Below are 25,256 nucleotides of genomic sequence, written 5' to 3'. Positions count from 1 at the left end.
TAGCAACACAACATGGGACAAACATTATTTGGCATAGACAACAGCACAAAGGGCAAGAAGGTTGAGACAACAATACATCATGCGAAGCAGCCACAACTGTCAGTAAGAGTGTCCGTGATTGAGTCTTTGAAGAGATTGAGATAAAACTGTTCAGTTTGAGTGTTTGTTGCAGCTCGTTCCAGTCGCTAGCTGCAGCGAACTGAAAAGACGAGCGACCCGTGGGTGGGTGTGTGTGTGTGTGTGTGTGAGACTTTCATGGACTCCAGGATGTACAATATCCTGATGTGTGTAAATCACAATTGAGTCAGGCGTCACCCCCCAGTGGACACATTACAGACAGCGGTCTAGAGCTGTAATTCACAAAGCGAGTGCTGATCTAGGATCAGGTCCTACCTGTCCATCTCATTCATTGTAATCTAAAAGTCACAAATGGTCCTAGATCAGCGCTGCTACTGTGAGACATACGGCCCCTGGGCAGACAGAGACAGACATTCTGTCCTTTCCATCTCATAGAAAGGTGACACGTTATAAGGCCAGGCTTGCACCTGCCCCAGCCAGGAAGACAGATGAGCCATTACTTCACTGGTAATTGGGGTTCTCCCTGGTTCCAATCGATATCAGCGGCCCTGGACATCGTGTGTCTGTGTGAACTACACACACCTCCAGTGGCGACGAAATACTCTGAGGTCCTATTTTTTTACAAGTCTTGATGGCTCAATACTGTATGGGAATAAGATGACTGTTAAATACAGATGTAGGATCTTAATTTGATCACTCTTTTGTTGCTGAGAATTGTCCTACGCCACAGGAAATGCAGATGAGCTTTGCGATTTACATAAATTAATGGAAAACCCACACTCACACACGGTTAAATTAACAGTATTGCACTTTTCATGTAGCCTACCTTTAGCCAGCTATCAAGCAACATTATGGACTCAATGTTCAAATCCTGTTGCTGCAGGATTATTCTGGCTTTGACAATATAGGTCAAATTAAGATCCTACATCTGTAATTGAATATACTATATTTAGGGAATGTCCTCATATGCACCTTCTATATAAAAAAAAACTGCGTTATTGGAAAGAACCTGGAGAACTCAACTGGACTTTTCTAAGATAAAATCCTCACAGGGACATGAGTCACTCAGACTGATATCCAAGTCTTATCTATTTAGTTACGTTAGGGCTAATAAATGCACCGGAGTTTTCAGACTTAGTCATACAGTCACCAGGACACCTGACTGGCCTGTCGGACAGGCTATCATCAGGGCAAAGACTAATTACAGGGCAAGTCACTCGCTGTGTATGTGTGTGACACAAGGATTGACAGTCCCATTCGTGTGAGACACTCATCACGCAAGAAAAGAGGGAGCGGAGAGGGGCCATATCAAACTTCAAAGGCCAACACTGGGCTGTGTTTAGACCGAACATGCTGATGCTGACATGTAGTTACTAGTCATAGCTGTAGGACAGCGTCACACGTCCATGGAAGTCGAGCCTGTCACTCCCTAGACCAGACAAAGAAAAAAACCCTGACCCTTAGTCATAGAACAACAGACCAAAAAAACGGTGAAAAAACATTCACCCTCACAATGGACAGGAATTGTCTCATTGTCTTATCGTTGACGATTGAACACGATAGACTGGCTTTGGCAAAATGAATCCTTCTCAGAGGTCTCTTCGGGGAGACAAAGAGAAAAGAGAGATGGGTGGAGGAGAGGAGAGGGAGATTATTGAAATGGGTCACGGGAGAAATGGAGCAGGACCGGTGGGAGTGATGAGTAATGGGATTCAGGTTGGCTGTTCTATCGGCGAAGGTCAGGAAATTAATTGGTTTAACTCATTACCTCGCTTTTGATCTCTCTCCGTTTCACCGTGCTCTCCGCTTCAGCCCGTTACTCCCGGCTTTGTGTGAGGCACCGCCACTACAATCACTTAATTGCTCTTACTTAAGATTTAAGCTTCCGATATCATGCTAACATGTTTTCTATTTCTCTACAGACTCAAGTTGGATGTAATTGAGAATGTTGCGCTCTATTCTGTTCTTTTTGCAGAGTAAACCGGTGGTATTTGCATAGTTTTAGTGTGTTTAGCTACGCTCACTGCAGGTTTAGCGCAGGGTGCTATTTGCCATCTCCCTTGTATAGCAGAGTCAAGGTGAATCATCAAGAAACAGAACACATTTTGCAATGTATTATCAGTTCCTGGAACCATATGATTGAAATCCCCTAGAGAGTAAATACAGTATATATAGTGTCTCTGGGGATAAAATAATTAATATATTATAAAGTATTAAAATAACTGGCCTGTTTTTACCAATTTTCTGTTAAATATTACCTGTAATTAATGGCAATATGAGTGAAATAGTTTTTTTTCCATGTCAACATCCTCTATAAGGAAGTAGCAAGCATTTTTGAAACGGTCTGTTTTAGATACAAGTTCGAGGTGGGGTTTTTGAAAAAAAAAAAAATCCTATTTATGCTTTGGTCGCATACATATCAGTCAACAACGTCATTTGGGTATGAGTTAACATAATATAAACTTTTAAAAGTGAGATTTTCACTGGACAGTTACTTTAACCGTGGTAGATAAACAGTATTTATCTACCAATTTGAAATGACCATTTAAGACTCCTCATCTAACCCTAATCTCTTCCTCTTTGACCCCCAGAGCCCCCGGTGCCCATCGCTCCGCCCCAGCTTACCGCCGTGGGTGCAACCTACCTGTGGATCCAGCTCAACGCCAACTCCATCAACGGTGACGGGCCCATCGTGGAGCGGGAGGTTGAGTACCGCACGGTGGCAGGCAGCCTCATCGACAACCAGCCTGTGGACAAGACCACACACAAAATCGGCCACCTGGACCCCGACACGGAGTACGAGATCAGCGTGCTGCTCACCCGGCCCCTGGACGGAGGAACTGGGGCCCCCGGACCCCCCCTGAGGGCCAAGACCAAGTGTGCTGGTGAGTCCAATGCAAAGACGCGCGCGCGCACACACACACACACACACACACACACACACACACACACACACACACACACACACACACACAATTAGAGTAATACATTATGGTGTACAGTTACATAGTAGCAGTTATACAGTACTTGGTGTAATGACACTATTTTCAGCACAGTCATACATTATACAGTTGGACCCTGTCGCTATACAGTGGTGCTTACTTACGGCTGTTCATTGACATTTACTTCAGTGGGAGTGGTAAGTGGGGCAATACATACACCACTTTAGCTACACGCAGTGTACAGTCAGTTGCAGTGAGGCCCTTTGATAAAGTGACACCGTCATGAAATGAATAGCCCGGGCACTATATACTTAACTTGTTATGCAATTACACATCTGAAGAATACTTTAGATACTCACATTCTACAAATTCAGTAAACTTACTGACAAAAACCATGCACTCATACTCAACATTCTAAACTACCTGTTTCATGGGGCAGACGTCAATACTCTACGTGAACCATGGGAATGTCTGAGTTAAATTTTCATGGATGGATCTCAGTTTCAGCCCTTAGGGGCTTGCAGTGTCTGGCCGTTCACTCTCCACCCACACACACAGCTTAATTTCCCCCTGGGTCTGGGTCTGTCTAGGTGACCACAGGGGCTGATGGGATGTGAGGAATGTGAGAGCGTCTGACTGCAGGAGAAGAGCGGAATCTCCTGTCTCCACTTTCCCTGTAGCAGGAGGTCTGGGTGGCCAGTGCCTCCTTCACAGTAAAGCATACCTTCTGGCTTAAGTCAGAAGGTTTTTAACATTCCATCCAAAGGGATGTACAACATCTATCAGCATGATATGCAAGCATACATTAGATTGTCTATTATAATTCTGGACTACCATGAACATGAGTATGGTGCTGGATATGATCAGGGCTTGGTATGTGAGGCTCGGTAGTATACGTGATTGAAGTCGTATTATCTCTCTGTGGTTTGGTGACAGTTTGACAAGATATCACGTTTTCAGTGTCAGGCGGGAGAACGGACCATCCACAGCTCTTTTTGGATTTGGAAGAGGATATATTGTTTCCTCTCTTTTGTGATGGAGGTGGCTGACTGACCCAGGAGTGACACAATGGTGATGGATGGCCCTACATGTCTCGTCTTAAAAGCGCTTCCTCTCTGTGGAGGATGAAACGTTTTTATATCTGATTTCCCTGACTGTCTCTGAGCTGCTAAAGGTTTCCGAGGAGGAATGTTCCCTTGCCCATATAACCACTATTTTCAGAGCAGTTCAACAGTTTTTAATTGAGCCAAAGTCGCTCTCACAAAGCCGTTCAATTTCAATCAAATCAAATTTTAATCAATGACACATTTCATTAGAGGAATTATGATTTGATTCTTCTCACTCCACACCCCCTGACCAATACCCATTAGGCATATCACTATTAATTATAGATTTTCATACAAAAACAATCAGAGTTTCAGATAGTGTCCTACCCAAAAGGGACAAATGGTAGTCCTATTTAGTAGAGCTGAGCGATTAGTGCTTTTTGAGGTTGTTTCGGTTCGACTATAAAACATTATCACGGATTTTGGTTTCGATATTTCGTTTTTTAAAGATATTAAATAATGACATTCAAATTATTAGGGCTTTTTAATGGAAATGCCAAAGCCAAACATATTGAACATTCAATTACCAATTCAGTTGTTTCTGTCAGGTCTACACATAGAAATAGGACATTTCAATAAATGATCAAATATTTCAGTTGTGTATATTACTTAGTTTTATGACTTTATAATTTTTTATTCCTTAAAGTCAGCATCTCATCTCTGCTCAGGCAGTATCAAACAGCACAGACAGCCATCTAACATTATCTATGTTCTACCCATACTGTACTGTCTTTAGTCATCCTATTAAGCTAGGCTAGCCTGCCTAAGTATGCTTCAGAGCTGTCTGACAATCATTTTACCTGTTCTTCAAAGTAGATGAGGCATACTTTCATGAACTCTCTATCCCTCTTTCTTGTCATTGTGTTTTCTGCATTCCTCTCTCATGCGGCAGTGTATGTGGTCTGTGTTTATCTAACCTAACGTAGAATGCATAAAAGTGTATCCAAGCTGGAAAAGAACAGGTGCAATGGATAATGGTCATTGTAGTTAATTACCATATTTCCATGTTGGACTATGTTGAATATTTGCTCAATGAAAACTACTACTCCCTTCGGCCCAGCGTTCCATAGTTTTTTATTATTATTTTTAAATCTTTTTTTTATTATGAACACGACAAATACAAAAAACCAGAAATATACAACCAATAGTACATAGTTCTTGACTTGATTTTTCTAGTGAATTATTTTATTTCTCTCTAGAGAAACAGCCTGTTGGGCTCGCATGTCCCCCCCTCGAACAACAGTACCAGTCAAAGTTACACACCTACTCATTCAAAGATTTTTCTTTATTTTTACTATTTCCTACGTTGTAGATTAGTAGTAAAGATATCAAAACTATGAAATAACACATATGGAATCATGTAGTAACCAAAAAAGTGTTAAACAAATCAACATATATTTTAGATTCTTCAAAGTAGCCACCCTTTGCCTTGATGACATATTTGCACACTCTTGGCATTCTTTTATTTTATTTAACCTTTATTTAACTAAGCAAGTTGATTTAAGAACAAATTCTTATTGTACAATGACGGCCTACCCCAGCCAAACCCTCCCCTAACCCGATCAACTCTGGGACAATTCTCTCAACCAGCTTCACCTGGAATGCTTTTCCAACAGTCTTGAAGCAGTTACAATATATGCGGAATATATGGGGTGTTTTTCTTTCACTTTGCGGTCCAACGCATCACAAACCATCTCAAATGGTGTTGCGGTCAGGTGATTGTGGAGGCCACGTCATCTGATGCATCACTCCATCACTCTCCTTCTTGGTCAAATAGCCCTTACACTGCCTGGAGGTGTGTTGGGTCATTGTCCTGTTGAAAAACAAATTATAGTCCCACTAAGCGCAACCCAGATGGGATGGCGTATCCCCTCGGGAATGCTGTGGTAGTCATGCTGGTTAAGCGTGCCTTGAATTCTAAATAAATCATTGACAGTATCACCAGCAAAGCACCCCCACACCACCACCACCTCCATGCTTCACGGTGGGAACCACACATGCAGAGATCATCCGTTCACCTACTCTGCATCTCACAAAGACACTGCAGTTGGACCCAAAAATCTCAAAATGGACTCATCAGACCAAAGGACAGATTTCCACCGCTCTAATGTCCTTTGCTCATGTTTCTTGGCCCAAGCAAGTTTTTTCTTCTTATTAGTGTCCTTTAGTAGTGATTTCTTTGCAGCAATTCAACCACGAAGGCCTGATTTCATGCAGTCTCCTCTGAACAGTTAATGTTGAGATGTCTTACTTGAACTCTGTGAAGCATTTATTTGGGCTGCAGCAGAGGTAACTCTGGGTCTTCCTTTCCTGTGACGGTTCTCATGAGAGCCAGTTTCACCATAGCGCTTGATGGTTTTTGCGACTGCAATGGAAGAAACTATCAAAGTTCTTGACATTTTCCGGATTGACTGACCATGTCTGAAAGTAACGATGGACTGTCGTTTCTCCTTGCTTATTTGAGCTGTTCTTGCCATAATATGGACTTGGTCTTTTACCAAACAGGGCTATCTTCTGTATACCACCCCTACCTTGTCACAACACAACTGATTGGCTCAAATGCATTAAGAAGGAAAGACATTCCACAAATGAACTTTTAACAAGGCACACCTGTTCATTGAAATGTATTCCAGGTGACTACTGCATGAAGCTGGCTGAGAGGATGACAGTGCAAAGCTGTCATCAAGGCAAAGGGTGGCTACTTTGAAGAATCTCAAATATAAAATATATTTAGACACTTTTTTGGTAACTACATGATTCCATGTGTTATTTCATAGTTTTGATGTCTTCACTATTATTCTACAATGTAGAAAATAATAGAAATGAAGAAAAACCCTTGAGTGAGTAGGTGTGTCCAAACTTTTCACTGGTACTGTAAATGGAATTCAAGTAATTGAACTGACATCGGTCAATTAAATTGGTTAATCACGCAGCACTACTATATTTTGTTATTAAATTCCAGTCAAACACCACTCTAATTAATCATTAGGATCTAAGGTAGATACACACCTCTGGTGTTTTCTGAGGAGTCTCACAGCTAACTGCTTTTAACTGGAGGTACTGCTACATTAGCTGCTAGCTCATTAGGTGGCTAATGCTAAATTCATTAGTGCGCTGTGCAGAGGGAGCATGCCCCTACCCACATTGACGGGACCACAGTGGAGAAGGTGGAAAGCTTCAAGTTCCTCAGCGTACACATCACTGATGATCTGAAATGGTCCACCCACACACAGTGGTGAAGAAGGTGCAACAGCGCCTCTTCAACCTCAGGAGGCTGAAGAAACTTGCATTGGCCCCTAAGACCCTCACAAAATTTTAATTTAATTTGACACTCCACTCTCTACAGCCTATGGGCTAGAGAGGCTAGCCGCAAGTCCTCATGAGAATGGAATTGCTCAATTGTATTTAGGTAAATCAGCATTTCATTATTTATTCAACTTGTCTCCTTTAGGAACACAGCCCCCACCTCAGTGATAGAAGACTAGAAAAGACAGGCACGAGGGGGTTCGTTTGGGAGGGGTTGTTTGTCAACAACCTCCTCGGAAGTGAATCAATCTCAGAAAGGCAGCTTGTGTTTTGTCCAGTTAGTCGTTAGCAAAGAGGAGATCTCTTAGTGCTCAGAGCTACAAGACAGACAGGAAAAGCTAAACCATCCTAACATGAATTTGACCTTAACGATCTACTGTGCTTTAGTAATTTAATCTTTATGGACAGTTAGGAGTGATTAAATCTCAAATGGGGGAGAAGGAGAGCGAGGAAGGGAGTTAAACTTCAATAGGATGTAGAACGGGGAGAAGATAAGCTAGATGTGGGGACAAAGGAGGAGAACTTGGGATGGAAAGAGGGAAGTGCGTGGGGGAAGTGAGGGTGACGGAGGTATGTGAGTGAGGGAAGATAAGTGGAGCACTTTTAAAGTAACTGTCCAGTGTTGCTATATTTCTATGAAATATCACTTATAATTAATTACAATGTAAGTGAAATAGTTTTCCTTCCAAAATGTTTTAATTATGTTAAAAAGTAGCCTTTCTGTGTTGGAATGGTGTGGGCGTACCCCAACAGGCTTATACCGGTTGCTAAAGATAGTCATGCAAGTAGACCGCTGATTGGCCAGCTCATCCTCCTCAGCAGCATGACATCATCCTGTAAGGAAATAGCAAGCATTATTTAAACTGGCTGTTTTAGATACAAGTTTGAGTAGTTGTTTTTTTTTTCTTTTTTTTTCTTCAATTGATGCATTGGTCAGAAAATGTGAGTATAATATGAATATGAGTTAACAGAATATAAACTTTTAAAAGTTACCTTTTCATTGGACAGTTATTTTTAAGGAGAAGATGCACTGGGTGAAAAGGGCCAATATCAGAGGACATATTTCTGACATTTTATTGGAAATAAGGAGTAGATGTGCTCCAGATACGCATGTCCTTAATTTCATATATTGAGCTAGGATATTCTCAATAATGGGACAGTTTCTACATGCATCCAGTCCGGACTTCAGAAATCTCCCTGCTACTGTATGAGTCCAGGGAGATATCGGGGTGAGATCCCTTCAAGATACGCTTCTGATGTGAGTGCTCCCGCTTACATATTTATAGAATATTTTAACTCCGGAAAGGTTATGTGTCAACATGCTGACATATCTAATCCTTTATACTTTGTAGGCTGGACAATAGAACGTGTCAAAATTCACCCAAGGCTGAAAATGGTAAAATAACATTGGCTAAGCTGGTAAACTAGCGTGAGCCCATAGCAAATGAATGGAGTCGAACGTTTGCAGAGCCTGTTTTGACTTGAGTGACGCTTAGAATTCCATTTCGCAAAAGGTATTTCTGGGCTAGCGTTTGATGACAACGGAGTACACTGCCCTGCCTTACATAATTAGAAAGAGGAGATTATAATGTTTAAAATGGTGTCCAATTCGAAAAAATCTAAATATACACATTGCGAGATATTTGGCAAAATAGACAGACATACCTGTGTTACCCTATAGTAAACAATGGGACGACATCAGAGTTCCATGAGCCATTTTTTGTTTACATTTGAACTACAAACAACGTGGGCAGGTCTCATTGCCAACAATAGCAAAGCAGGCATTGTGACGTAGAACAATGAACTGGGAATAGAACATTCGGAAGGCGAGTTGGTGCCACATTGCTCAATAGAACTAATAGGAGCAGGCAGGGTGAAAAATACCCTAAAATAAGACCTGCTTTTTCATGATTACTTCAAAACTACAGCAAGCAGCTGGGACATATAGTAATATTATGAAACTGGGCTCTAGTGTTTATCAGAAAAAAAAGTATTGTTAAAAATGTCATGTGTCCAGCCTATACTTAGGAATGAACGAATCCACATACTTTCAGAAATGTATCATATCTATAGTCATTACCTGATAATTTATGTATACGTATTTCTCAAAAAATGCATAATATCAAAAGATATCCTTACATGATGTGTAATATTCATCCTCATGTCTGATCGAAAATGGGTTAAATCCTACTCGTGATCAATGTCCAGCACCCAAAATATTTTATCTGTTCTATATTTGCAATATATTCAGGTGTAGGCTACAAGTTACGGAAAAGCAAACATCGTCATATTTAATCTACAACACATCCCTGCTATTTCTCTTTAAAGAATGCAGCATAGCAAATCCAGAGCTCCAATCACAACACGTTTTCTGTAAAGATGCAAACATAGGCCAATCTTTGCTAATAATTATTTTATTTTTTAACCTCTCTGGGATATGCGTCCCACCTGACCAAAAGCCAGAGAAAATGCAGAACGCTAAATTCAAATAAATTCCTATAAAAATCAAACTTTCATGAAATCACACATGTAAGATACCAAATTAAAGCTACACGTGTTGTGAATCCAGCCAACATCTCAGATTTCAAAAAGGCTTTTCGGCGAAAGCAAACGATGCTATTATCTGAGGATAGCACCTCCGTAAACAAAAAAAGAGAGAACATATTTCAACCCTGCAGACACAAAACGCAGAAATAAAAATATAAATCATGCCTTACCTTTGACGAGCTTCTTCTGTTGGCACTCCAATATGTCCCATAAACATCACAAATGGTCCTCCTGCATAATAAGCATATCTTATCTTCTGGGGATGAGTAGCAGGCAGTTGAATTTGGGCATGCATTTCATCCGGACGTGAAAATACTACCCCCTGTCATGAAGAAGTTAAAGCCAGTGTAGCAGGATTCGACCTTAGTCCTCTAATGGCGGGTTACCTGTTTGATGGTTTGTCGTAGGGCGTAGTGGGATTTCTTATAAGCGTCCGGATTAGTGTCCTGCACCTTGAAGCGGCAGCCCTTGCCTTGATCTCAGTGTAGTTGTTGCCTGTAATCCATGGCTTCTGGTTAGGATATGTACGTACGGTCACATCGATGTTGTCAATGCATTTATTAATGAAGCCGGTGACTGATGTGGTAAACTCCTCAATGTTATCAGATGAATCCCAGAACATATTCCAGTCTTTGCTAGTGAAACAGTCCTGTTGCTTAGCATCCGCTTCATTGGATCACTTTCATATTGCGCGCATCACTGGGACTTCCTGTTTGAGTTTTTGATTGTATGCAGGAATCAAGAGGATAGAGTTATTGTCAGATTTGCTAAATGAAGGCCATGTACCTTAGAATGTGACTTGTTAAGCTAATTTTTATTCCTGAATTTTAGGCTTGCTGTAACAAAGGGGTGAATTACTCAAGGCATTTCAGCTTGTCATTTTTTATTAATTTGTAAAAAGGTCTAAAACCATAATTCCACTTTGACGTTTTGGGGTATTGTGTGTAGGCCAGTGACAAAAGAAACTCAATTTAATCAATTTAAATGCATTTTTAAACAGTCAAGGAGTTGTAATACTTTCTGATGGCACTGTACATGCTGTAGAACCCAATGAACAACCTCAATAAGGTTATTTTGGTTGTAAAATGCTGGAGAGGATTCCTCGAACAGGTCTCATTTGACATGTTGATTACAGCTTAGATTTAGATCAGTGGTTTTCAACCTGTGGTTGATTATTTAGATGTTTTTATTGATTTATTTCTCCAAATATAATAACAGCTGGGAGTATTATATTATTACTTTACTATTCAGAATGCAAATTGTTAATAATAATAATAGACTTTTAATCTCTTACGTTCACTGAAAACATTTATCAAATTTGACCACCAAGATCAATTTCAACAACAAAATGCTGTTCCTCAAGAGCTTTTGACTTTGATTTGGTGGTCCCCGGTACAGAAAAGGTTGGGAACCCCTGATTTTAGATCACTCTCTTGGCCATCACCTGCCATTTGTGCACCTGCCATCTATACCACATGGACCTTTGATCCAAAAGGCACTGACACATATGCAAACACACCCACACACATACTGTTTCCACACGCTTTTTAACGACAATCCAAGGTCAAAAACAGGTGGATGCTTGGGGTTTACATCACCACTAAGGAAAATAGCCCTCAAGATGGCTTCCTATTTATTGTTATAGTCAGTGTGAGTGATGACCCTGACAGGCCTTTGTAGTGCTCCAGGCTAAGTACCATATCCTTTGTCACCAATGACAGGTAACTACTAGCTCCTCAGTAGAACCCAATGTTTTCCATCAGCTTCCCCTGATGCTTCAACATACAGTGCCTTCAGAAAGTATTCACACCCCTTTACTTTTCCCACATTTTGGTGTTTTACAGCCTGAATTAAACATTTATTAAATTGAGATCGTCACTGGCCTACACACAATACCCCATAAAGTTGTGGAATTTATATTTTTGGACATTTTTATAAATGAATGAAAAATGAAAAAAATGCAAGATATTTCAGCTTAAGTATTCAACCCCTTTATGGGGCAGCCCTAAATAAGTTTAGGAGTAAAGATTTGCTTAACAGTCACATAATATGTTGCACGGAGTCACTCTGTAAGCAATAAATAGTGTTTAACATTAATTTTAAATGACTACCTCATCTCTGTACCCCACACATGCAATTATCTGTAAGGTCCCTCCTTCGAGCAGTGAATTTCAAACACAGATTCAACCACAAAGACCAGTGGTGACTGGTGAGGCCAATGGTGACTTTAAAACATTTACAGAGTTTAATGGCTGTGATAGGAGAAACTGAGGGTGGATCAAAAATATTTGTAGTTACTCCACAATACTAACCTAAATGACAGCGTGAAAAGAAAGTCTGAACAGAATAAACATATTCCAAAACATGCATACCGTTTGCAATAAACCACTAAACTAAAACTGCAACAAATGTGGCAAAGAAATTAACTTTATTTCCTGATTAAAAAGGCATTATGTTTGGGGTAAATCCAACAATACATCACTGAGTACCACTCTTCATATTTTCAATCATGGTGGTGGCTGCATCACATTATGGGTATGCTTGCAATTGTTAAGGATTGGGGAGTTTTTCAGGATAAAAAATAAACAGAATGGCACTAAGCATGGGCAAATTCCCAGAGGAAAACCTGGTTCAGTCTGCTTTCCACCAGACACTGGGAGATGAATTCACCTTTCAGCAGGACAATAACCTAAAACACAAGGCCAAATCTACACTCATTTGCTACCAAGAAGACAGTGAATGTTCCTGAGTGTCCAAGTTAGTTTTGACTTAAATCTACTTGAAAATCAATGGCAAGACTTAGATGGTTATCTAGCAATGATCAACCAATTTGACATTTTGAAAATAATAGGTAAATATTGTACAATTTAAGTGTACAAAGCTTTTACAGACTTACCCAGAAAGACTCACAGCTGTAATCGCTACCAAAGTGCTAAAATCATGTTTTCAATTTGTCATTATGGGGTATTGTGTGTAGATGGAGATTTTTTTAAATGTATTTAATCCATTTTGAATTCCGGCTGTAACACAGCAAAATGTGGAATAGGTCTAAGGATATGAATACTTTCTGAAGGCAGTGTAATGGCCAATAATGGCTATTTGAATTAGCAAGGTTTTCTTCTTTGCGTTGAGCCCCCTGTCAGCCTTTGCGAAAATTCCGTTTGGGTTGGAGGAATGTTATGGGGGAGGTTTTGAGGGGGTGGGGAGAGTGGTGTTTACCATAGTGTAGAACTTGGAAGGAGATTAGCTTATTGTGTGATATTTCAGGGACACAAAACAGATATTAGTGAAAGAACTTCGGAAGTTGTGTGTGTGTGTGTGTATTAGTGTTTGGACAAGTTTTCGATGTGATAAACAGAAAATAACCAAAGGAGATTAATTTAGAATATTTAAAATATTTTCTAACTTGCTGCGAGTCTGTCTCTGCATTTAATCCACAAGATTGTTAGGCATTCTTGAAACACTACTCTGTGTAATCTGACAAACTAGAGAACATCAACCATGCAAATTGGATCTTTTTTAATCAGACAATGACACTTTTCCAGTATGTTTCTTTTTTTTCTCCAGTTCTCTTTTTTTGTTGATTTATTTAATACCATTAATTATTTATCACGTGCCTTATGTCTTTTTTTTATTATCACAGAAACATGTTGAATTATAGATATGCGAATGGCCCTCATACACAAATTGAGACGTGGGCTCAGTGTGGGGTGTCTTTTAGTACGTCACTGGCTCAGATAATACACTGGCTTAATGGCTCTTTTCATCTATTTTCTGACCGCTTCAAAGGTGCAATTTTCAGTCTCATTTCACAACCCTACTCTGTGTGTGTGTGTGTGTGTGTGTGTGTGTGTGTGTGTGTGTGTGTGTGTGTGTGTGTGTGTGTGTTTGCGTGGAGAGAGGCTGTCGTCTCATTGTTCCACCTAATCCTAGTCAATTGGACTCTTCTGTGTGCCCTAGCCCTCTGACTGCTAAACAGCGTGGCTGCCTAGCACCAGGCAAGTACTGACACTCCCATTTACTACCACAAACTGGGTCTGCACCGGGCAGGATGCAACTAATGAGAACACACACACACGAAACCCATTGTAAAATGAAGCGGTGCCTTTGAAGCAGTGGGAATGTACAACACCCGTAACACAATGATTCATGTAGTTTCAGCAGGTCTTAAAATACTGGGCCATGCTGTGTGAGTAGAGGTCTACGAAGGACCAATGGGAAGTTTGGCTATGGTTTTAAATGTACTTTATTTCCCAGAAGGAAGCAGAGAGGGGACAGTGAAGCAAACTGAGGGAGGGAGGAAGGGGGGGTGAGATGGTTTCAGGGGACCAGAGCGTGAAAATCTGATGTGCAAAAGGGAAGAGGACACAAGTGGAGAGAGAGAGAGGAAATGGTGGAGGAACTGGAAAGAGTGATGGCAAATAAATAAATGGTGAGAGAGCCAGCCGAGGGAGAGGAGATACAATTGCGTACATTTATGAGTGGGTATTAGAAAGCCCCACGGACATGAAAAACACATTTCAAAGAAGAGCGCTGGCCAGCTTTTAATGCATGTTCTCCTGTCGTTTTTTTTTTGTTATTTTATTTTTGTCAGACGAGACGACACTTAAGCATGTCTCAGGGCCACATTTAAAGTCTACCGGGCTTGTTGGGGAAGGGTTTTGGCTCGGACTCGTCTGTCTGCCGTTGCCTTTTGCCAAGATGCCACCGTCGTTCCAATATAGGGTCTTGCATTGTGGCCCATGAAACTACTGTAATGGATAATACGTATGTTATGTATCTGCTATTAAGTGTGTGTGTGTGTGTTTATCTGTGTGCAGGTGCAAATGTGTGTATGGTTTGTTTGTGTGTGTGTACAGGCCCTCCTGTGTGCGTGTATGGGGTTTAGGGTGGCACTGTTGTGATGACTGGTGGGGGGAGAGAGGAGAGTTGAAAGCCAGGACGTCCTCTGAGCTCTCCCAACAAGGCGCTCTCTCTCTCCCCTCAGGCACCACACTCCTCTCCTCCTTTCTTCCTCCTCTCCTCTCTCTCCTCCGAACTTCATTCCTCCCAGTAGGCAAATTAAATATGATGATCCCGCTGGAAATGAAATAGTAAATCTCTTATATGCCTCCCTGCCTTCTTCCCTGCCTGCCTCCCTGACTGGGGTAGAAACACGCTCTTGAAAGTCACCTTCACCAATGACATCTGTTCCCTGGGAGAAAAATGATCAAAGTAAAGAAATACAGAGGGGAGGTATCGCGTGCCTCCATCTTTTAAATCCCCACTGCGCGAGAGCTCACACTCTTATCAGTTCCTCCACTATGGATATCTACACTACCAAGGAAGCGCCTTTACCTGAAGTGCTCCAAAAAAATAGGTTTAAAAGTATAGGTGAGTGTGTTTTTGAGATGCGTTTTGGGTGTTGAAGTTGTGAGTGTGCCCACGTGCATGTGTGCACTGTACTAGTTTTAAGACCTGTTTACAGTGAGGATGCTGAGAAGAGGAAACTAGGAAATGTGTGAGCGTGTGCGTACAGTGCCTTTTTAAAGTATTCATACCCCTTGACTTATTCCACATTTTGTTAGACGGAATTCAAAATGGATTAATGCTATTTTTCTCACCCATCTACACACAACAACAACAACAACAACAAAAGATGGCACCGTCAGAGATGGTTGCCTCGCTTCGGGTCCTTAGGAAACTATGCAGTATTTTGTTTTTTTTATGTATTATTTCTTACACTATTACCCCAGGAAATCTTAAGTCTTATTACATACAGCCAGGAAGAACTATTGGATATAAGAGCGACGTCAACTTACCAATATTACGACCAGGAATACGACTTTCTCGAAGCGGATCCTCTGTTTAGACCACCACGCAGGAAAATGGATCTAATCCCAGTAGCCGACCCAAGACAACGGCGCCGCAGAAGGGGCAGACGGAGCGGCCTCCTGGTCAGGCTCTGTAGACGTGCACATCGCCCACCGCTCCCTTGCATACGACTTGTCAATGTCCAGTCTCTTGACAACAAGGTAGACTAAATTCGAGCAAGAGTTGCCTTCCAGAGAGACATCAGAGATTGTATATCCAGAGAATGTTACATTAACGGAAACGTGGCTCTCGGGATATGTTGTCGGAATCGGTTCAGCCACCGGGCTTCTCCATGCATTTCGCCTACAGAGATAAACACCTCTCTAGGAAGTGGAATGACGGGGTTGTATTCTTAATGATTAATGACTCATGGTGTAATCATAACAACATACAGGAACTCAAGTCCTTCTGCTCACCCGACCTAGAATTCCTCACAATCAAATGCCGTCCATATTACCTTCCAAGATAATTCTCTTCAGTTATCGTCACAGCTGTGTACATTACCCCTCAAGCAGACACCAATATGGCCCTAAAGGAACTTAACTGGACTCTATGTAAACGGGAAACCATATATCCTGAGACTGCATTTATTGTTGCTGGGGATTTTAACAAAGCAAATTTGAGAACAAGGCTACCTAAATTCTATCACCATATTGATTGCACTACGCGCGGGGGTAATACACTAGACCACTCCTACTCTAACTTCCGCGATGCATACAAAGCCCTCCCCCGCCCTCCCTTTGGAAAATCCGACCACGACGCCATCTTGTTCCTACTGTCTTATAGGCAGAAACTCAAACAGGATGTGCCAGTGACTAGAACCATTCAACGTTGCTCTGACCAATCGGAATCCACGCTTCAAGATTGTTTTGATCACGCGGACTGGGATATGTTCCGGTTAGTCTCTGATAACAACATCGATCTATACGCTGACTCAGTGAGTGAATTTATAAGGAAGTGCATTGGAGATGTTGTACCCACTGTGTCTAAAACCTATCCTAACCAGACAACGTGGATGGATGGTGGAATTCGCGCAAAACTGAAAACGCGAACCACTGCATTTAACCATGGAAAGAGGTCTGGGAATATGGCTGAATATAAACAGTGTAGTTATTCCCTCCGCAAGGCAATCAAACAAGCAAAATACCAGTACAGGGACAAAGTGGAGTCGCAATTCAACGGCTCAGAAGTGAGACGTATGTGGCAGGGTCTACAGGATATCACGGACTACAAAAAGAGAACTGGCCACGTCACCGACACCGTCACGCTTCCAGACAAACTAAACACCTTCTTTGCCTGCTTTGAGGATAATACAGTGCCATCGTCGCGGCCCGCTAACAAGAACTGCACCCTCTTCCATTGCCGACGTGAGTAAAACATTTAAACGTGTTAACCCTCGCAAGGCTGCTGGCCCAGACGGCATCCCTAGCCGCTTCCTCAGAGCATGCGCAGACCAGCTGACTGGTGTGTTTCCGGACATATTCAATCGCTCCCTATCCCAGTCTGCTGTCCCCACATGCTTCAAGATGGCCACCATTGTTCCTGTACCCAAGAATGCAAAGACTGAACTAAATGACTACTGCCCCGTAGCACTCACTTCTGTCATCATGAAGTGCTTTGAGAGACTAGTCAAGGATCATATCACCTCCACCTTACCGGCCACCCTAGACCCACTGCAGTTTGCATACCGCCCTAACAGGTCCACAGACAATGTAATCGCCATTACACTGCATGCTGCACTATCCCATCTGGACAAGAGGAATACCTACAGTGCCTTGCGAAAGTATTCGGCCCCCTTGAACTTTGCGACCTTTTGCCACATTTCAGGCTTCAAACATAAAGATATAAAACTGTAATTTTTTGTGAAGAATCAACAACAAGTGGGACACAATCATGAAGTGGAACGACATTTATTGGATATTTCAAACTTTTTTAACAAATCAAAAACTGAAAAATTGGGCGTGCAAAATTATTCAGCCCCTTTACTTTCAGTGCAGCAAACTCTCTCCCGAAGTTCAGTGAGGATCTCTGAATGATCCAATGTTGACATAAATGACTAATGATGATAAATACAATCCACCTGTGTGTAATCAAGTCTCCGTATAAATGCACCTGCACTGTGATAGTCTCAGAGGTCCGTTAAAAGCGCAGAGAGCATCATGAAGAACAAGGAACACACCAGGCAGGTCCGAGATACTGTTGTGAAGACGTTTAAAGCCGGATTTGGATACAAAAATATTTCCCAAGCTTTAAACATCCCAAGGAGCACTGTGCAAGCGATAATATTGAAATGGAAGGAGTATCAGACCACTGCAAATCTACCAAGACCTGGCCGTCCCTCTAAACTTTCAGCTCATACAAGGAGAAGACTGATCAGAGATGCAGCCAAGAGGCCCATGATCACTCTGAATGAACTGCAGAGATCTACAGCTGAGGTGGGAGACTCTGTCCATAGGACAACAATCAGTCGTATATTGCAAAAATCTGGCCTTTATGGAAGAGTGGCAAGAAGAAAGCCATTTCTTAAAGATATCCATAAAAAGTGTTGTTTAAAGTTTGCCACAAACAACCTGGGAGACACACCAAACATGTGGAAGAAGGTGCTCTGGTCAGATGAAACCAAAATTGAACTTTTTGGCAACAATGCAAAACTTTATGTTTGGCGTAAAAGCAACACAGCTGAACACACCATCCCCACTGTCAAACATGGTGGTGGCAGCATCATGGTTTGGGCCTGCTTTTCTTCAGCAGGGACAGGGAAGATGGTTAAAATTGATGGGAAGATGGATGGAGCCAAATACAGGACCATTCTGGAAGAAAACCTGATGGAGTCTGCAAAAGACCTGAGACTGGGACGGAGATTTGTCTTCCAACAAGACAATGATCCAAAACATAAAGCAAAATCTACAATGGAATGGTTCAAAAATAAACATATCCAGGTGTTAGAATGGCCAAGTCAAAGTCCAGACCTGAATCCAATCGAGAATCTGTGGAAAGAACTGAAAACTGCTGTTCACAAATGCTCTCCATCCAACCTCACTGAGCTCGAGCTGTTTTGCAAGGAGGAATGGGAAAACATTTCAGTCTCTCGATGTGCAAAACAGATAGAGACATACCCCAAGCGACTTACAGCTGTAATCGCAGCAAAAGGTGGCGCTGCAAAGTATTAACGTAAGGGGGCTGAATAATTTTGCACGGCCAATTTTTCAGTTTTTGATTTGTTAAAAAAGTTTTAAATATCCAATAAATGTCGTTCCACTTCATGATTGTGTCCCTCTTGTTTATGATTCTTCACAAAAAAATACAGTTTTATATCTTTATGTTTGAAGCCTGAAATGTGGCAAAAGGTCGCAAAGTTCAAGGGGGCCGAATACTTTCGCAAGGCACTGTATGTAAGAATGCTGTTCATTGACTACAGCCCAGCATTCAGGACAATAGTACCCTCCAAGCTCATCAAGCTGGAGGCCCTGGGCCTCAACCCCACCCTGTGCAATTGGGTCTTGGACATTTCCACCTCGTTGAACCTCAACGCAGGGGCCGCACAAGAGAGTGTGCTCAGCCCCCTCCTGTACTCCCTGTTCACCCATGACTGAGTGGCCATGCACACCTCCAACTCAATCATCAAGTTTGCAGACGACACAACAGTAGTGAGCTTGATTACCAACAACGACGAGTCATCCTACAGGGAGGAGGTGAAGGCACTTGAAGTGTGATGTCAGGAAAACATCCTCTCACTCAACGTTAACAAAACCAAGGAGATGATCGTGGACTTCAGGAACCACAGAAGGAGCATCCCCCTATCCACATCGATGGGACAGCAGTGGAGAAGGTGGAAAGTTAAGTTCTTCAGTCTACATATCACCAACAAACTGAAATGGTCCACGCACACAGACAGCGTCGTGAAGAAGGCGCAACAGCACCTCTTCAACCTCAGGAAGCTGAAGAAATTTGTCTTGTCACCGAAAACCCTGACTAACTTCTATAGATCCACAATCGAGAGCATCCTGTCCGGCTGTATCACAGCGAGGGTTAACACGCTTGGCCATCGCTCACCCATACATACATATTCTCATTCACCCCTTTTTAGATTTGTGTGTATTAGGTATTTGTTGGGGAATTTTTTGATTACTTGTTAGATATTACTGCACTGTCCGAACCAGAAGCACAAGCTTTTCGCTACACTCGCATTAACATCTGCTAACCAAGTGTATGTTACCAATAACATTGGATTTGGAATACCCTATAATGACAAAGTGAAAACATGATTTTAGCACTTTGGCAGCGATTACAGCTGTGAGTCTTTCTGGGTAAGTCTCTAAAAGCTTTGCACACCTGGATTGTACAATATTTGCCCCTTTTTTTATTATTTTCAAAATTCTTCAAGCTCTGTCAAATTGGTTGTTGATCATTGCTAGACAACCATTAGACAACCATTTTCCTGTCTTGCCATAGATTTTCGAGAAGATATCAGTTAAAACTGTACCTCGGCCACTCGGGTACATTCACTGTCTTCTTGGTAAGCAACTCCAGTGTAGATTTGGCTTGCGTTTTAGGTTTTTGTCCTGCTGAAAGATAAATTAATCTCCCAGTGTATGGTGGAAAGCAGACTGAATCAGTTTTCTCTAGGATTTTGCCAGTGCATAGCTCCATTCTGTTTATTTTTTATCCTGAAAAACTCGACAGTTACAGTTACAACCATATCCATAACATGATGCAGCGACCACTATGCTTGAAAATATGGAGAGCGGTATTCAGTGATGTGTTGTATTGGATTTGCTCGAAACATAAAACTTTGTATTCAGGACAAAAAGTGAATTTCTTTGCCACATGTTTTGCATTATTGCTTTAGTGCATTGTTGCAAACATGATGCATGTTTTCGGAATATTTTTATTCTCTACAGGCTTACTTCTTTTCACTAGTATTGTGGAGTAACTACAATGTTGTTGATCTATCCTCAGTTTTGTCCTATCACAGCCATTAAACTCTGTAACTGTTTAAATGTCACCATTGGCCTCATAGTGAAACACCTGAGCGGTTTCCTTCCTCTCCGGCAACGGAGTTAGGTAGGACGCCTGTATCTTTGTAGTGACTGGGTGTATTGATACACCATCCAAAGTGTAATTAATAACCTCACCATGTTCAAAGGGATATTCAATCTCTGCTTCTTTGTTTACCCATAAACCAATAGATGGTAGATGGGAGACACAAAGACCTCCCACTTTGACATTATGGGATATTGTAAGATATTGTGTGTCGGCCAGTGGCAGTTGTTCCACTTGCTTTGCAAGGGCTACGGCTTTTGTGGAGCGATGGGTAACGATGCTTCGTGGAAGGCAGTTGTAGATGTGTGCAGAGTGTCCCTGGTTCAAGCCCAGGTAGGGGCGAAGAGAGGGACGGAAGCTATACTGTTACATATGTATGTATCAGAGCCTGAAGACAGACACCCACAACTGTCCTGTCACACACACACTTTGGAGAGTAGACAAAAAGGGGGAAAAGTGCCAAACGCTCATCAGAAGCTACATGTCAGGCCTGGTGAGCCACCAGGGAAGAGCAGCCATTCCATACACTGTCAACATTGCGCAATTACACTCTCCTTCACATGCACTGTTACCCAATTGCTACTTTGAACAGGAAGGGGGTGGATGAAGGGAGGGGAGAGGACAAACAGAGAAAGAAAGCACCAGGAAGAGAAGAAGATAAAGGCAAACCGGGGCCTGCCTGTCACTCTCCGTCACATTTTCCTCCGAGGGGTTCGGTGAGGTTTCACGCATCATGTTTTTTTCCCTCCTCCCCCCATTACCCCCACTGAGAAAAAACAGATTGTCTCCTCTCAATGAATTTATTTTTCTTCTTTACGGGACCGGAACAGCTGCCAGCTGAAGGGACGGAGACAGAGCACAGAGTGAGAAGTGTGTCTTTGTGCGTGTGTGTGTGTGTGTCGCAGAATGCACATCCCTCCCCACCACGCTACACTGACCCCAATCACCACCTGAGGGACCAGTCCACCACTGACAGATAGCACAACCAGGCTGACACATGACAAATTGCTACTCACCGCACAACCCTATAGAACACACACACACATGCATATATATGCAGCAATGCACACACTGGTCCCCTTGCTACCTCAGGCCCCCCTATGCCTCTCCCCATTTCATTTAATACCTGCGTATGGAGCCTGAGATTACAGTGGGGCCCAGGCTATTGGATCAGACTGCTGGAAGTAGCTTCCCTTCGTTGAGGAAGATGTATAGATTGCATTCTGCTGGTCTGCAGCCGTTCCCCGGCCCTGTTCAGATGAGAAGACAACAAAACAACACACAACACACATTGATCCTTAGGCACACTGTATTTTTTTCAGCCCCCAGGTTTATTTGCTGATGGTGAAGGAAGAATCCCACACACGTCCACTGGAACACACACACACACACACACACACACACATGTACCACCACCTTTTTATTTATTCTTCTGCAAGATAAGCCCAGACCAAACAGATTGTTGTTAGTGCGAGCCTCCCTCCATTATTGGATTATAAAGCAATGTGACATCTCTATTACTGTACCAACCGATCTCCCATCCCCACTCTGCTGCAAACACAGTAATCCGGCCACTGATAACATTGGCAGCTGCACCACTCATTGTGTCCCCTTGGCAGACACAATATCCACAAGTCAGCTAACTATTTACATCTTAGCTATTAGCGCTTCCTCCCACTGTTTATTAGTCTGCTCTAGCCCACCTAGGAGAAAGAAACGTATTGGATTGAGGGGAAAAAGCTGACGCGTGGACGTACACCAACCAGGTCCTTACTCCTTACAGACTGTCTCCAATCAATCGGGAATGTGTTAATGGCTTCCCAAGATTGCTTTTCTCATATCAAATGGAATCAGTGACTAGTGTGACATGGACTTTAATGGTTAGCGGTGTGACTCCATAGGGGACTGATGGTATCTGTTGCAGCAGTGTGGAAATATGAGCGTTCTCACCAGATTCTGTAGGCAGAGACTGTTACAGGAAACCAAAAATTATAATACACCATCTCCTGTTCTATCATACCCCTGGGGGGATGACAATCCACCTGTATCTGTCATTATGTGTTCCACCATAACTCACCTGAACCAGGAAGTGGACCGGTGTCTCATTTTACTGTGGCAAAATGAGAAACCAGTTTTTCCAATGGCAATGGTCCACACGGCTCTACAGTAGATGGGTTTTTTAAGCTATGCATTTCATTCATGGAACAAGAAAATATGGTTTTATTGTTCTTTTCACTGCAGTTTTCTTTTATCCGCCCTGAACACAATCAGAGTTTGGGTTCTGAGCGGGACCTCCGTCATTTTCTGCTTGAAACGTAATTTCTATGGTTATTCTCTCTCACTTTATTTCTCTCTCTCTCTCTTTCTGTTCTCTTATTGGCCTATTGAACAGGCAATGCAATTTCCTACTCTTTCTCCCCTTGTCTCTCCCTCTTCCTCTCGTATGTGTGTGACAGCGGCTGTTAGACTCAGCGCCCAAATGAAAGCTGACCAACTCTTGTTCTGAACTTTCGACCAAGGAACGTCACGCTGTTATCGGTCTTGACAAAACAAGCCTCAGATAGGTCTAAGTAGAGACAGTAAGGAAAATGGGGTGAGAGAAAGAAAATGGAACAGACCCACAGGCATTTCTCCGCCGCTCTCATTTCAGTTCCGCCTACATCGCTGTAGATGGTTTGTCACTGTTTAACCTCGTTATTCACCTCTCAGTGACGCTAAAACCCACCTCAACGCTCTGTGGAGCATTATTCATCCACCCCAGGTCATCTTTGGGAGGGCGCAAGCCAAGCTGGTTTCATCCGGTCTTCCTGGTTTATCGAGTTACATCCAAATGGAATCAAGGGAAAGATAGAAAAGCTCTGAGGAGGATGGGGGAACAGCCATATTGTTTCACTCTCATCTTCAATTAAAGGGCCTCTGTAATGACTTAACCTTTGGTATACAGCACATATAGCACTCTAGCAGCATAGCAGGTGAATCTACACACTAACCCTATTTGGACCCTATTCCCTGTTAATGTTTCCATCGTCTTCTTTAATACTAAGGAAGGCCGTTGACTGGGGCAATATTAACTGACACCTTGACAAGAGAATTTCCAGACTGTAAGTATGAATTCAAATCGAATTGTACTTATTGCATGCTTCGTAAACAACAGGTATAGACTAAGAGTGAAATGCTTACCCTTCCCAACAATGCAGAAAAAAAAAGAAATAGTAGAAAACAATAAAAAATAATAACACGAGGAATAAATACACGATGAGTAACGATAACTTGGCTGTATACATGTGCTACCAGTAGCAAGTTGAGGTAGAAATGTATATACAGTACCATTCAAAGGTTTGGACACCATAACAAATCAAAATATCGTTTATATTTGAGATTCTTCTAAGTAGCCACCCTTTGCCTTGATGACAGCTTTGCACACTCTTGGAGCATCGGTACCGTTTGGCGTGCGATAAGAGAGAGAACAGTCTGACTTGGGTGGCTGGAGTCTTTGACAATTTTTAGGGCCTTTCTCTGACACCACCTGCTATAGAGGTCCTGGATGGCAGGTATAGAGGCCCCAGTGATGTACTGGGCAGTACGCACAACCCTCTGTAGCGCCTTGCGGTCAGGTGCCAAACAGTTGCCATACCAAGATGCTCTCAATGGTGCAACTGTAGAACTTTTTGAGGATCTCTGAGGGCCCGTGCTGACTTTTCCCAGCCTCCTGAGGGGGAAGAGGCATTGTCGTGGCCTCTTCACGACTGTGTTGATGTGTGTGGACCATGATAGTACCTTAGTGTTGTGGACATAGAGGAACTTGAAGCTCTCGACCGGTTCCACTACAGCCTCATAAATGTGAATGGGGGCGTGCTCGACCCTCCGTTTCCTGTAGTCCACGATCAACTCCTTTGTCTTGCTGACGTTGAGGGAGAGGTTGTTGGCACCACTGTGCCAGGTCACTGACCTCCTCCCTGTAGGCTGTCTCATCGTTGTCGGGAGCGGTAAATTAACCAATCCTGCCTTTTATCGGTGAAGGAGGCCATTACCCCAACACGCACATGTACACCGCAAACAGCCTAATCGCCCCAGGCAAACCACTGCGAGAGTAGAGCGAGGTAATTGGTGTGGAGAACGCTCCTCACTTCTCTCAATTTAGGGTGTGTTTAGCCTCCTCTGCGATCATTAGAAAATAGACTGTTATTTCACACTACTTACCCTAAAAGCTTTAACCTCTAACCTCTAGAGTGAATGGTAAGTAAGTGTATGAGTCCAGTTGGGTTCTAACATAATGGGGAGGTCTTTATTGACTTTTTCTATTGCCACCCTTAAAAATTAGATGATAGAATATTGTTTCCACACAGTACTTCAAATGGATTCTCTGACGTTTCCTGTATTT

At 42.4% G+C, this 25,256-nt stretch overlaps 1 protein-coding gene across 12 annotated transcripts in view; it reads left to right on the top strand.

Annotated features, from left to right (window-relative positions):
• LOC110490935 (receptor-type tyrosine-protein phosphatase mu) overlaps positions 1-25,256 on the top strand; it is a 302,121-nt gene that overhangs the window by 118,340 nt on the left and 158,525 nt on the right. For all 12 annotated transcript variants that reach the window (XM_036943984.1, XM_036943983.1, XM_036943982.1 and 9 more), the window contains exon 7: positions 2,670-2,963. In XM_036943984.1, the coding sequence (XP_036799879.1) occupies positions 2,670-2,963 (294 nt within the window). The remainder of the gene's footprint in view (positions 1-2,669; positions 2,964-25,256) is intronic.

This window comes from Oncorhynchus mykiss, chromosome 15, assembly GCF_013265735.2.
Source record: "Oncorhynchus mykiss isolate Arlee chromosome 15, USDA_OmykA_1.1, whole genome shotgun sequence".
Lineage (NCBI taxonomy): Eukaryota > Metazoa > Chordata > Actinopteri > Salmoniformes > Salmonidae > Oncorhynchus > Oncorhynchus mykiss.
Note: the sequence above shows the minus strand (reverse complement) of the source record. Positions and strands in the feature narration are given on the sequence as shown.